The sequence below is a fragment of the Engystomops pustulosus genome, chromosome 3 (genome assembly GCF_040894005.1).
Source record: "Engystomops pustulosus chromosome 3, aEngPut4.maternal, whole genome shotgun sequence".
NCBI lineage: Eukaryota > Metazoa > Chordata > Amphibia > Anura > Leptodactylidae > Engystomops > Engystomops pustulosus.
In genome coordinates, this window is record NC_092413.1 from 212,375,959 (window position 1) to 212,389,509 (window position 13,551).

Genomic DNA, 13,551 nt, shown 5'->3' on the forward strand with positions numbered 1-13,551 from the left:
CAAATATTTTCCCCACCACAGCAGTTAGACTCACCGGTCTGTAGTTTCCAGGATCGCTATTTGATCCTTTTTTGTATATTGGTACCACATTTGCTATGCACCAGTCCTGTGGAACATAACCAGTCCTCAGTGAATCTTCAAATATTAAAAATAACGGTTTGTCTATCACCGTACATAATTCATGCAGAACCCGGGGGTGTATGCCATCTGGCCCAGGTGATTTATCTATCTTAGTGGTTGCGAGGCGGCGCCATACCTCTTCCTGGGTTAAACTGTTGACATTATAAAAAGAATTAACATTATTCCTCATTGTGTCTTCCACCAGGGGATTTTCCTGGGTAAAGACAGTTGAGAAGGCGACATTCAGTAGATTGGCCCTTTCCTCATCTCCTTCCACCATGACCCCCATGTTATTTCTAAGGGGACCCACACTCTCTGTTTTTAGTTTCTTATCATTTATATACTTGAAAAATAATTTGGGATTATTTTTGCTCTCCCTGGCAATATTTCTCTCAGTCTCTATTTTTGCGGCCTTTATCTGCTTTTTACAGGATTTATTTTTCTCTCTATAATCCTCTAATGCCTCATCGCTACCTTCACGTTTTAGCACCTTAAACGCTTTATCTTTCTCGCTTATTGCTTTCCTTACAAGACTAGTTAGCCACATAGGGTTTTTCTTGTTCCTTTTATGCTTTTTCCCATAAGGTATGTGTTTCTCACAGGACTTTTTCAGAATATATAAGAAAAAGTCCCATTTTTGGGGTGTACTTTTGTCTTTGAGAACATTATCCCAGTCTATGCCTTTAAGGTCTTCCCTTAGTTGCTGAAAATTTGCCCTCCTGAAGTTTAGAGTGTTGGTTGCCCCTTCACTAACGCTCTTAGTAAAGCATAATATAAAATCAATGATATTATGATCACTATTCCCCAGGTTCCCCCCCAACCTGTAGTTTTGATACCCTATCAGGTCTGTTGGTAAGGATAAGGTCCAGCAGTGCCCCCCCTCTTGTTGGCTCCAGGACTAGTTGCGACAGGTAATTGTCTTTTGTTGTTGACAAGAACCTGCTGCCTTTGAAGGACCTGCATGTTTCTGCCCCCAGTCAATATCTGGGTAATTGAAGTCCCCCAAGTACTTCACCATGCTTTGAAGCCGCATCCATTTCACTTATCAGCATTTCCTCTGCTGCCTCCATTATATTTGGAGCCTTATAACAGACCCCTAGTAATATTTTATTATTTTTTTTCCCTCCCCTTATCTCCACCCATAGGGACTCCAGATTTGCATTTGCGTTACTGATGTCATCTCGCAGGACGGGCTTGAGGCGAGAATTCACATATAAACAAACCCCTCCCCCTTTATTTATACGATCCTTTCTAAAAAGACTATAACCATCTATAGTAACAGCCCAGTCATAGCTACTGTCCAGCCATGTCTCGCTGATACCCACTATATCATATTTCCGCTCCAACATCAAGAGTTCCAGTTCCTCCATTTTGTTTGTGAGGCTTCTGGCCTTTGTGTACATACACTTTATATGGTTATCCCTGTCCGTATTCCTTTTGTCCTTATTCCCCAATCTCATTCCAGCCCCCCTTCCTCCCCCATGGACTATGACTCTTCCCAGCTCTCTATGTACACTGTCTATTTGCCCTGCACAAGTGTAGTTGCCCTCCCCCCAGGTCTCTAGTTTAAACACTCCTCCAACCTTCTAGACATTTTTCCCCTAAAACAGCGGCCCCCTCCCCATTGAGGTGCAGCCCATCCCTACTGTAGAGTCCCAGAGTCAACATCTGCAAAGATTTTGTATGTTCGCTATGTGTTTGTGTGGGTTTCCTTTGGGTCCTCCGGTTTCCTCCCACAATTCAAAACATACTGGTAGGGTGATTAGATTGTGAGCCCAATGGGGACAGGGACTGATTTGGCAAGTTCTGTGCAGTGCTGCGTAATCTGTGTGCACTTTATAAAGTAATTGTTATTATTATTTATTACCGTACATCTCACATCATTAGATAACTAGAAAAACAGATTTTATTTTCTACTTTGCTGTGTCTATTGAAGATCAAAATATCTAAAATTACAAAAAGTTTACAAAATCATTCACACGTACAACCACCTCCTTGGAATCCAGAATCGTGATGGATGTCAGTTTCATATAGATGTACGGTATGTCCTCACCGCATCTTTTATATAGATCGCAGGACATCGACGATTTGCGAAACAAAGCCTCCGTTGTTGGCTCGGATTACCAAAGTTTCCGAACAAAATGAGGACTATGAAAAAATATTGGGTCAAAATGAGCCCCAATTCAACACTGTACTCTTTTCATTCATAGATGTAAAGATTTTATCTTCCATATTGAAACTTCTGTTAGCAACAATATCTTGAAAGAATTTGGTGGTCCCATGAACTTTGGCCACGAGCCTCCACCAACATTGGTCCTGCTCGGTCAATCATTATGACGCGGCATTGCACACATTTCATGGATCGCAGGAGCACTGGTGAACCCAGTTACCGGGGTAAGGTCCACCTCTGTGCCAGGAGGAGGTTGAAAAGTAAAGTTTTGCAACAGCGTAGTAAAAAAGAGAAAGAGCTCAGCTTTAGCCAGGATCTCCCCGGTGCACCGCCGTTTACCTAGAAGAAGAAAGAAGTGCAGGTATTATGCCAGTGTATAGCAGATTACATGCCCAGCAAAACACATGGGGGCTCATTTTCTAAGGGTCCAAATAGTACATTTTCGTCGGGTTTCCTGAATATTTCTGTTTTGCGCCGAATTGCCCCGGGGATTTTGGTGCAAGCGATCGGATTTTGGCGCATCGGCGCAACAGAAATCGGGGGGCGTAGCCATTGAAAACCCAACGGATTCGGAAAACACGTGAAATTTAAAAAAACATTTGTGTTGCAAGATCAGCACTCACATGCACCGGGAAGAAGAAGGTGAACTCCAGCGGACTTCAACGCAGCAGCAACACCTGGTGGATATCGGGCGCACGGACCTTAGTGAATCCCGGCAGACCCGAATCAGCGTTGGAGAACGCGCCGCTGGACCGGGTAAGTAAATCTGCCCCATGATGTCTATATGAGGGAACTAACTATGTAAGGTTCTTTATCACTTACCCAACCACAGTTCGGCATTAAATGGAATTTATCAAAATGATTTACCATCCCCCACCATACTATGCAAGGCTCTTTACACACTAAATCTTCATAGGGATTTGGAAACTGATGACAGAAGCCTTTTCTGGGAATGTTCCCAGTCAGTAGGGATTAGAGGACCCGGTGGCAATGTTTGGGTCCCCAAACCCAGTTCACCCCTATCGGGAACACGAGTAGCTCATGGTGCTGGCAGGTGCACAGAGGCATTTAAATAATGGCAGGAACAAGCGCCACTGGCTTCACACTTGTGATCACTGCCAGCACTGATCATTGGTGTTACCAGTTTATTCAGGGTTCCCAAAGCAAACATTTTTCAAGATTTCAATGAACCTACCAAAACAAATTAATCCGCTCATCCTTACTCATCAGTTGATGCTCAATCCACCACGACTGATGCTCTGCGCATGCGCTGGCACTGATTCTCCATCACACATTTGGGAGGAGATTGCAGTGGGTAGAGGAGTGACATAGAAGGGAGAACTGGGTGTGCGACCAAGCGGGAGATCATATCATCAAGAGAAAGTCTTGCATAACTCCAAAATCATCCACCAAAGCGCTTCTGGGTTAATTTGCATATGAATTAAAAAAACAAGTTTTCAGAGGATTAAAGCTGTGTTAAGGTGGACGAGTCCTACATGACAGTATGATTCAACCATCATAAACTAATGGACTGGAACAGATGGATTCCCACTTATCTATTCATTTATTCATTAATAACATCTGTATTTGGAAATATTCAGTAGTAACTCTCACGGTGAACTCCCAGTGGGAAAAAAAAGATGGTGAAATTCCAAAAAAGTATTTAATATTTACTCCTTGGTCTACATTTCCCTTTTCTTATTCCTGCAACCAAGTCTGGTCGGAGTCAAATTGCATCATTTTAAAAAAGGTATAAAAAAATTATGGTTTGTTGGACACACATATAGAATGTCCCAATAATTTGGAGGGTCTGGACTTGGATCATTAGTGGGAGCAGTGTCTGGTTTGGAGCGTGTACCAGTTAGATGATGGATTCCAGATTTGACCACTTTAACCATCTTAGGGCCTGGTCTTGGGTCACTAGTTCTGGCACAGAATCTAGTGCCGCCATTTTACTTAGGATCGTTGCTCCATGTAACATCATCATGGAGCAATGACCTGTTTCCAGGACAGCCTGGAATCTGTAGGAGCGAAGAAACAAAGGGTTTGGGTTACCTTGCCGAACTTTTGTTCAAAGTTTGGCCGAAATTAGCCAACCTAAATGGGTCCACTCCTCAATAGTAAGAAGATGTGATCTGGGAATGAGTTGGTTTTGATGGGCTTGTCCAACATCTGGTCTCAAACCAACACTTAGGATTTCTATATTAAATGTAGAGGTATAGACTAGGATTAACATCGATCTAGAGGCCCAGTCTTGGTTTCATACTAGTTTACATGATATGATCTGGACAAGCCTGATCACCTGTGGTCTATATTAGTTTATCAATATCTTTGGTTGCAATTAGAGATGAGCGAACATGCTCGTCCGAGCTTGATGCTCGGTCGAGCATTAGGGTACTCGAAACTGCTCGTTGCTCGGACGAATACTTCGCCCGCTCGAGAAAATGGCAGCTCCCGCCGTTTTGCTTTTTGGCGGCCAGAAACAGAGCCAATCACAAGCCAGGAGACTCTGCACTCCACCCAGCATGACGTGGTACCCTTACACGTCGATAGCAGTGGTTGGCTGGCCAGATCAGGTGACCCTGGGATAGACTAGCCGCTGCCCGCGCTGCTCGGATCATTCTGTGTCTGGATGCCGCTAGGGAGAGAGCTGCTGCTGGTCAGGGAAAGCGTTAGGGTGTTCTATTAGCTTACTGTTAGGCAGGAGTGATTCTCCAAGAACCCAACAGCCCTTCTTAGGGCTACAATAACGTTATACTTTTTTTTTTTTATTTGCAGCTAGTACCATATTGTGAGGAATTTGCAGGGGGACTTGCTACCGTTGTGTTTAGCTCTTAGTGACACACATATCCATTGCAAAGACCGAAGTGGGAAAATTTATTAGGGGTTGGATTTCAATTAGGCACAGTCTGCCATTTACTTTTTATTTTACGTTTATTTTTTTAATAACTCAGTGTCATCTCATCTTGCATAATAGTGTGCTTTCATACTTGGCTAGAAAATAGCCATAGGAGAATCCAAACGGCTTACTTACGCCTACAGTAGCGTTATATATATTTGATTTCTGGTTGATCTGCTGGTGGCTGTACTTGCTGCAGTGCATCTACTAGCAAATTGTGAGCAATTTGTAGTGAGACTTGCGACCGCTGTGTTTTGCGCTTAGTGACGCACATATCCATCGCAAAGACCGAAGTGGGAAAATTTATTAGGGGTTGGATTTCAATTAGGCACAGTCTGCCATTTCCTTTTTTATTTTACATTTATTTTGTTTAATAACTCAGCGTCATCTCATCTGGCATAGTAGTGTGCTTTCATACTTGGCTAGAAAATAGCCATAGCAATAGGATAGCATCGTTTGGTTTTAAAAACAAAAAAACACAAAAAAAACAAAAAGAAGTAAAAAAAAAAAAAAAGTTATAACTCTCATTTTCAAAATGTTTAACCCGAGGGCTAGGGGTAGAGGACGAGGGCGGGGACGTGGGCGTCCAACTACTGCAGGGGTCAGAGGCCGTGGTCCTGGGCGGGGTGAGACACCACCTGCTTATGAGGGAGCAGGGGAACGCCGCAGAGCTACACTCCCTAGGTTCATGTCTGAAGTTACTGGGACTCGTGGTAGAGCACTGTTGAGGCCAGAACAGTGCGAACAGGTGATGTCGTGGATTGCCGACAATGCTTCGAGCAATTTGTCCACCAGTCAGTCTTCCACGCAGTCCACCCATGTCACCGAAATCGGCACTCCTCCAGCTCCTGCACCTCAGCCTCCTCCCCCCCCAGTCTGCCCCCTCCCAGGAAAATTTGCCATTTGAACCGGCATACTCTGAGGAACTGTTTTCTGGACCCTTCCCACACTCACAAACCACTTGTCCGGTTGCTGCTGAGCAATTTTCCGATGCCCAGGTTTTCCACCAGTCGCAGTCTGTGGGTGATGATGACCTTCTTGACGTAGTGGAAGAAGTGTCTAAAGAGGTGTCTGACGATGAGGAGACACGGTTGTCAGACAGTGGGGAAGTTGTTGTCAGGACAGGAAGTCCGAGGGGGGAGCAGACTGAGGGATCGGAGGATGATGAGGTGACAGACTCAAGATGGGTTGATAGGCCGGGTGAACACAGTGCTTCTGAGACAGAGGAGAGTCCTCGACCAGAACAGGTTGGAAGAGGCAGTGGTGGGGCCAGACGGAGAGGCAGGGCCAGAGCTGGTGCATCAGCGCCAAATGTGTCAACTAGTGAAGCTCCCGTGGCGAGGGCTCTTGCGGCGAGGGCTAGATTTTCAGAAGTCTGGAGGTTCTTTAAGGAAACACCGGATGACCGACGGACTGTGGTGTGCAACATTTGCCAAACCAGGCTCAGCAGGGGTTCCACCACTACTAGCTTAACTACCACCAGTATGTGCAGGCATATGAATGCTAAACACCCCACTCAGTGGCAACAAGCCCGTTCACCTCCGGCCGTGCACACCACTGCTCCTTCCCCTGTGTCAGCTGATAGTCAGCCCCCTGCCCAGGACCCTGCCACAAAAACCCCATCGTCGCCTCCACGATCCTCCACAGCATCCACCAGCGTTCAGCTCTCCATACCCCAGACGCTGGAGCGGAAACGCAAATATAGTGCAACCCACCCGCACGCCCAAGCCCTTAATGTCCACATCTCCAGATTGCTTAGCCTGGAGATGCTGCCCTATAGGCTAGTAGAGACCGAGGCCTTTCGCAACCTCATGGCGGCGGCCGCCCCTCGGTATTCGGTCCCCAGCCGCCACTACTTTTCCCGATGTGCCGTCCCAGCCCTGCACCAGCACGTGTCAGACAACATCATCCGTGCCCTGACCAACGCCGTTTCTGACAAGGTCCACCTGACCACGGACACGTGGACGAGTGCTGCCGGGCAGGGCCACTATATATCGCTGACGGCACATTGGGTTAACTTGGTGGAGGCTGGGACCGAGTCTGACCCTGCGGCTGGTCATATACTGCCGAAGCCGAGGATTGCGGGGCCTACCTCGGTCCAGGTGTTTCAGGCCTACTATGCCTCCTCCTCCTCCCACCCCTCCTCTACCTCCTCCTCCTCCGAATTACCATCCGTGGGCATAGCGCCATCAGTCGGTAGCTCTAGGCACAGCAGCAGTGCCGTCGCTAAGCGACAGCAGGCGGTGCTCAAACTGCTGAGCCTAGGCGATAAAAGGCACACCGCCCAAGAGCTATTACAGGGCATCACGGCGCAGACTGATCTGTGGCTGGCACCGCTGAAACTGAAGCCAGGCATGGTTGTGTGTGACAACGGCCGTAACCTGGTGGCGGCTCTGCAACTCGGCAGACTGACACATGTGCCATGCCTGGCCCATGTGTTAAATCTGATAGTTCAGCGTTTCCTCAAGACATACCCCAATCTGTCTGATTTGCTCAAGAAGGTGCGCCGCATCTGTGCGCATTTCAGGAAGTCCAGCACAGATGCTGCCACTCTCAGGGCAGCGCAGCGCCGCCTCCAACTGCCCGCTCACCGACTGTTGTGCGACGTGCCCACGAGGTGGAATTCAACACTGACCATGTTATCCAGAGTTTACCAGCAGCGCCGAGCCATTGTGGACTGCCAGATGTCAACTTCCACCAGAACTGGTAGTCAGGTCAGTCAGCTTCCTCAAGTCTACAATGAGGAGTGGACGTGGATGTCTGATATCTGTCAGGTGCTGAGTAACTTTGAGGAGTCAACACAGATGGTTAGTGGCGATGCCGCCATCATCAGCCTCACCATCCCGCTGCTTGGCCTGTTGAAAAACTCTCTGATCAGCATGAAGTCGGAAGCTTTGCGCTCGTCACAAGAGACGGGGGAAGAAGATTCCCTTGTTGATAGCCAAAGCACCCTTAGGTCTGTTTCTCAGCGCATATCGGAGGAGGTGGAGGTGGAGGAGGATGAGGAGGAAGAGGAGGAGAATGTTGGCGAGACACAAGAGGGGACCATTGTTGAGTCCTTCACTGTTCAGCGTGAATGGGCAGAAGAAGAGGAGTTGGAGGAGTTGGAGGAGGAGGAAATGGACAGTCAGGCCAGTGAGGGTAGTGAATTCTTACGCGTTGGTACTCTGGCGCATATGGCAGATTTCATGCTAGGCTGCCTATCCCGTGACCCTCACGTTCAAAGAATTTATTCCAGCACCGATTACTGGGTGTTCACTCTCCTGGACCCACGGTACAAGCAAAATCTTTCCACTCTCATCCCTGGAGAGGAAAGGAGTGTGAGAATGCATGAATACCAGCAGGCCCTGGTTCACAAGCTGAAACAGTATTTCCCTTCTGACAGCGCTAGCGGCAGAGTGCGTAGTTCTGCGGGACAAGTAGCGAGGGAGAGTAGGCGAGCAGGCAGCTTGTCCAGCACTGGCAAGGGTACGCTTTACAAGGCTTTTGCCGGCTTTATGTCACCCCAGCAAGACACTGTCACCTGTCCCCAGTCTCGGCAGAGTAGGGCTGATCTTTACAGAAAGATGGTGAGGGAGTACGTAGCTGACCATACCATCGTCCTAAATGATCACACAGCTCCCTACAACTACTGGGTTTCAAAGCTGGACATGTGGCACGAACTGGCGCTGTACGCCTTGGAGGTTCTTGCCTGCCCTGCCGCTAGCGTCTTGTCCGAGCGGGTTTTCAGTGCAACTGGTGGCATCATCACCGATAAGCGTACACGCCTGTCGACTGACAGCGCTGACAGGCTGACGCTTATTAAGATGAATAAAGCCTGGATTTCTCATAATTTCCAATCTCCACCAGGTGAAGGAAGCTCAACCTGAATAATTTATCCACTCCTCCTCCTCCTCATTTTCCTCCTTCTCCTCCTCTTTGTACAGTAAAGCAGAGGAAACTGGCTATTTTTTGACAGGGCCCACTGGCTCTAGCTATAGTACTTTATGCATTTAATTTTTCTGGAGGGCCACCTACCCGGTCCTCTGTTTTAAACAATTTTTGGGAGTGCCACATACAGGCACTCAATCTATTCAATTTTTCTGGAGGGCCACCTACCCGCTCCTCTGGTTTGAAAACTTTTTTGGACTGCCACATACAGGCACTCAATCTATTCCATTTTACTGGAGGGCCACCTACCTGCTCCTCTGGTTTGAAAACTTTTTTGGACTGCCACATACAGGCACTCAATCTATTCCATTTTACTGGAGGGCCACCTACCTGCTCCTCTGGTTTGAAAAGTTTTTTGGACTGCCACATACAGGCACTCAATCTATTCAATTTTTCTGGAGGGCCACCTACCCGCTCCTCTGGTTTGAAAACTTTTTTGGACTGCCACATACAGGCACTCAATCTATTCCATTTTACTGGAGGGCCACCTACCTGCTCCTCTGGTTTGAAAAGTTTTTTGGACTGCCACATACAGGCACTCAATCTATTCCATTTTACTGGAGGGCCACCTACCCGCTCCTCTGGTTTGAAAACTTTTTTGGACTGCCACATACAGGCACTCAATCTATTTCATTTTTCTGGAGGGCCACCTACCTGCTCCTCTGGTTTGAAAACTTTTTTGGACTGCCACATACAGGCACTATCCAAATTAAATTGTCTCCATAGCAGCCTCCACACGTTGTCTCCATTGCTACCTCCAAAAGTCGTCCATATAGCTGCCTCCATACATCGTCCCCTTATCAAACGAGGTGTGTCAGGCAGAAATTTGGGTTGTTTTCATGGGTTCCACATCAACGTTGTTAACTTTGTCGCCACCCTGCTGTGTTATCCACAAAATATACTGGCAAACTTTTATCATTTACCAATATTATTTCAGCGCTTCTTGCGCATCTGTTTACATTCCCCTCACCCGCCATATCCTAAACTTATAAGAACGCTACTACACTTGATCTTATACAAAACGTTCTTAGAAGTGCTGTTTGGGGAGTAGCCTAGAGACAGGGGCTTGGATTGGCGAAAGCTCGTCTGGCAGCGGAGCGCCAGCTCCATGCCAAGATCCAACTAACATAGTTTTAACTGCAGCACCTTTAATCTACTACTAGTTCACTGCCTCCATACATGGTCCCCTTATCAAACGAGCTGTGTCAGGCAGAATTTTGGGTTGTTTTCATGGCTTCCATGTTAACTTTGTCGCCACCCTGCTGTGTAATCCACAAAATATACTGGCAAACTTTTATCATGTACCGATATTATTTCAGCGCTTCTTGCTCACCTCCTTTGGTTCCTCTCTGCCACCCATTGGTTTGAAGCCTGAGTCCATTTAGAGTATGTCGCCATGCCACTCTCTAGCCTGCCGCTGCTGCCGCTGCCTCTGCATGCCGTCCCCTATAGTGTCAGGGTCAATTATTGGATGTTTTAGATGCTATCTAGCTTCATTCTGTCACTCTGTCATGGCCATGCTGTTGCCCATAGTTTTGGCATAATGGTGCGATTAAGCAGCCTCAGAGGCATCCATGCATGCTGCCCCTGCTGTTTCCTGTCCATTTCCGTGGCGTTTCCATCCTTTTCTGAGGTTCCCAGGTGTTTGGCCAAGCTTCCCTGTGCAGAGCCTTGGTCCCCTTGAAAAATGCTCGAGTCTCCCATTGACTTCAATGGGGCTCGTTATTCGAGACGAGCACTCGAGCATCGGGAAAAGTTCGTCTCGAATAACGAGTACCCGAGCATTTTAGTGCTCGCTCATCTCTAGTTGCAATCCTTCTGTGGACAGGTGCCAAGGATGGGGATTCAACCCCATATATGCACAAATAAATAATCCTGGCACTCCAACTGAAGTGACTTTTTTATTGCGGTATCAATGTGTGCAAAATTTGGGCCCCCTTGAGGCCTTTGTCAAGTGCCGTCTGCCGCTGGAAAGGGAAAGAGAGGAGTAGGGTGTGAAGAGCCTATGTGAATGGCACAAGTGTGCGTCTTCCTGAGCACACAGGCTCTTCACACCCTCTTTCTCTTTCCCTTGCCAGCGGCAGCCAGTGTTTGACAAAGGCCTCAAAAGGGGCCGAAACGTTGCTCACTTGAGCAAGCAACCATTTAGAGTGCCAGGATTATTATTTATTTGTCTATATTAGTTTGCGTAGTCATGTTTTGGGCAACGTAAGCTCTGGTGCTGGGTCTGTATTACTTTTGAGTAGTCTGGTCTGTGATGTCAGAGATTAGTACTTCTTTAGGTGCTCTGGAATCTCTGTAAGTATACAGTACCTTGTCTGGAGCCTGGTCAAGAATGATATTTAGGTAGTCAATCTATTAGGTTCAAAATTACTGTTTAGGGTTAACATTTATTTAGGGTTCTAGTCTTTGTTCTAGATTTGTCTGGTCTGGGATCTGTTTTTGTAGTCTAATCTGGGACCCGGAGTGTATATTCGTTTAGAGGCCGTGACCCTGGACCATCATGTGCAATATATTGGGCTCTGCTCTGGAGCCTTCCTTTACCCATGTGCCACTATACAATACCTGCTGAAAATGGAATAAATGCTTCATTTTTCACAAAGTGTCCTTGAGAATTGAGAAAATGCTCTGGATAAAATTCATCCGGTTTTTCAAAGTAATTTTTATCCTTCAGTACAGAAGACAATAGTGGAAGAACGTGAGTGCCCTGGAAATACAGAGGAGATGGAGAAGATTACATTATACTCCAGGCAGTTGCCATTGAAGGTTCTGCAGATGCTCAGCTGGTCTCAGGTAGATGTTTTGTCAAAACCCTCAATGATCATCTGTAATCTGTAGTGGAATCCTGCAATGAATATGTTACAGCAGCGCCACCTCAGGGGATGTAAAGTATTGCACAATAGTCATTAAAGAGATAGGCTGGGTCCTCCAGAACGAAAATCAGGTGGGGCTGAATTATCGTGGAAGCCATGGATGGAGTTGTACCAATAATAGGGACAAGGAAGCCCAAGCACAAAATTGACTAAAATTGTCTCAGCTGGAATTTATGGCAGCACCAGCCAACAATGATTTCAATGATGGCACATTCTGGATCTTCCAAATGTATTGGAAGGCCAAAGACTTTTAATCAACTGGCCTCCTAGAGTCAAGATATGAGCATTATTAAGATTGGTGTCAAAGTTACTGCTTTAAAGGGGTTTTACAGGCTAAAAAGATTAATGACCCATCGGTAGAGGTTATAGTATGAGGGGACAGAGGACCCCACAGATTAGCTATTCTTCAACAGAGAAAGGAACAGGAAGCAGACAGCTCCATTCTTTGAGTAGTGGCTAAATCAAGTCACTGCGACTGAATTGAATTAGAGCCGAATTGCAGTTGCTGGTTTGACCACTACACATAGAAGGGAGCCATCTTCTTCCTGTACCATTTATTTTTTGTGTATCTGATACCAAATGTAGCCGATCTGCAGTCTTCCCACTCACCCAACAAATTTAAAGCAGACCCTTCATTCTACGATAAGATCATCGATATTTTAAGCCTGGGAAAACCCTTTAATAAATGAGCTCCCATTAGAGTATAGTATCCTGTAAAAAAGTGCTTTCCAAATAAGTATATCCCTTTAAAAAATTTCTCACTTACTTTTGGCAGGAGGAAACCTCTGAAAATCACATTCCGAGTTGTAGCGTGTGGAGCAATGGCAGGAATTATATTGCCAAACCTCTGAATCTCGTGTAGGACGGCGTCCGTGTAGGGCATCTGCTTGCGATCTTCTGTCTGAGGTTGGCGTCGTCCAATCACTTGATCAATTTCCTTTTGGACTTTTTCTTTACAGGACAATTTAAAGAATGATAACATATATCAAAGACTAAGCATACTAAAAGGACACCACATGAATGAAAGAATGTATGTAAACGAGCCCGAGGGGCTCCAGGCTCTATGAGTGTTAATGGAGCCCCTCAGGCTTATTTGCATACAGTCCTTCATCATCGTGGTAGATGCCCTTTAAGGGGAAATCTGCATAAACAATGAACACAGGTAACTGAAACTTGTTCTCAATATAAAATTGAAAGAACTCCATAGTACATCGCTGGCCAGTTGGCATGCCTACCCTTAGGGCCCCTGGTTCCCCCAAAAACTTCTGGCCCACATCTGAAGCCCCTTTACTGTGGTTGGTTTATCAGCACTGGTATATCAGGAACACTTCTGCTTAAATGGATTGGCTACTATTCAATAAATCTCTTGCATAGGACATGTCTCTGTGTCTTTGCCTTCTCGGAAGGCTTCAGTCTTTCCGTGTTCTCACCATGCTGCCCTCTGCATATATACACTGCTTCCTGTCTCTCACTACTCCAAACCATCCTTTGGCGTTTCCCAATGTGTCTCTTATTATCACAGTCCATCTCAAGGACAGACATGGGAAGAGGGAAGAGAG

General features: G+C 46.5%; 1 protein-coding gene and 1 long non-coding RNA gene across 5 annotated transcripts in view; one reads left to right on the forward strand and one right to left on the reverse strand.

Moving 5' to 3' along the window:
- The window catches only part of LOC140122659 (uncharacterized), a 51,215-nt gene extending 37,760 nt beyond the window's left edge, over nucleotides 1-13,455 (forward strand). The window contains exons 2-3 of the long non-coding RNA XR_011854354.1: nucleotides 11,794-11,912; nucleotides 12,768-13,455. This is a non-coding gene — a long non-coding RNA (uncharacterized lncRNA). The remainder of the gene's footprint in view (nucleotides 1-11,793; nucleotides 11,913-12,767) is intronic.
- The window catches only part of LOC140122651 (cytochrome P450 2C5-like), a 33,391-nt gene continuing 21,891 nt past the window's right edge, over nucleotides 2,052-13,551 (reverse strand). For 2 of the 4 annotated variants that reach the window (XM_072143751.1, XM_072143753.1), the window contains 3 exons: nucleotides 12,759-12,943; nucleotides 11,685-11,826; nucleotides 2,052-2,629 (listed from right to left, as the gene is read on the reverse strand). In XM_072143751.1, coding sequence (XP_071999852.1) covers nucleotides 2,445-2,629; nucleotides 11,685-11,826; nucleotides 12,759-12,943 — 512 coding nt within the window. In that variant the 3' untranslated portion in view covers nucleotides 2,052-2,444. The remainder of the gene's footprint in view (nucleotides 2,630-11,684; nucleotides 11,827-12,758; nucleotides 12,944-13,551) is intronic. The other 2 variants (XM_072143752.1, XM_072143749.1) reach the window with 1 other exon arrangement.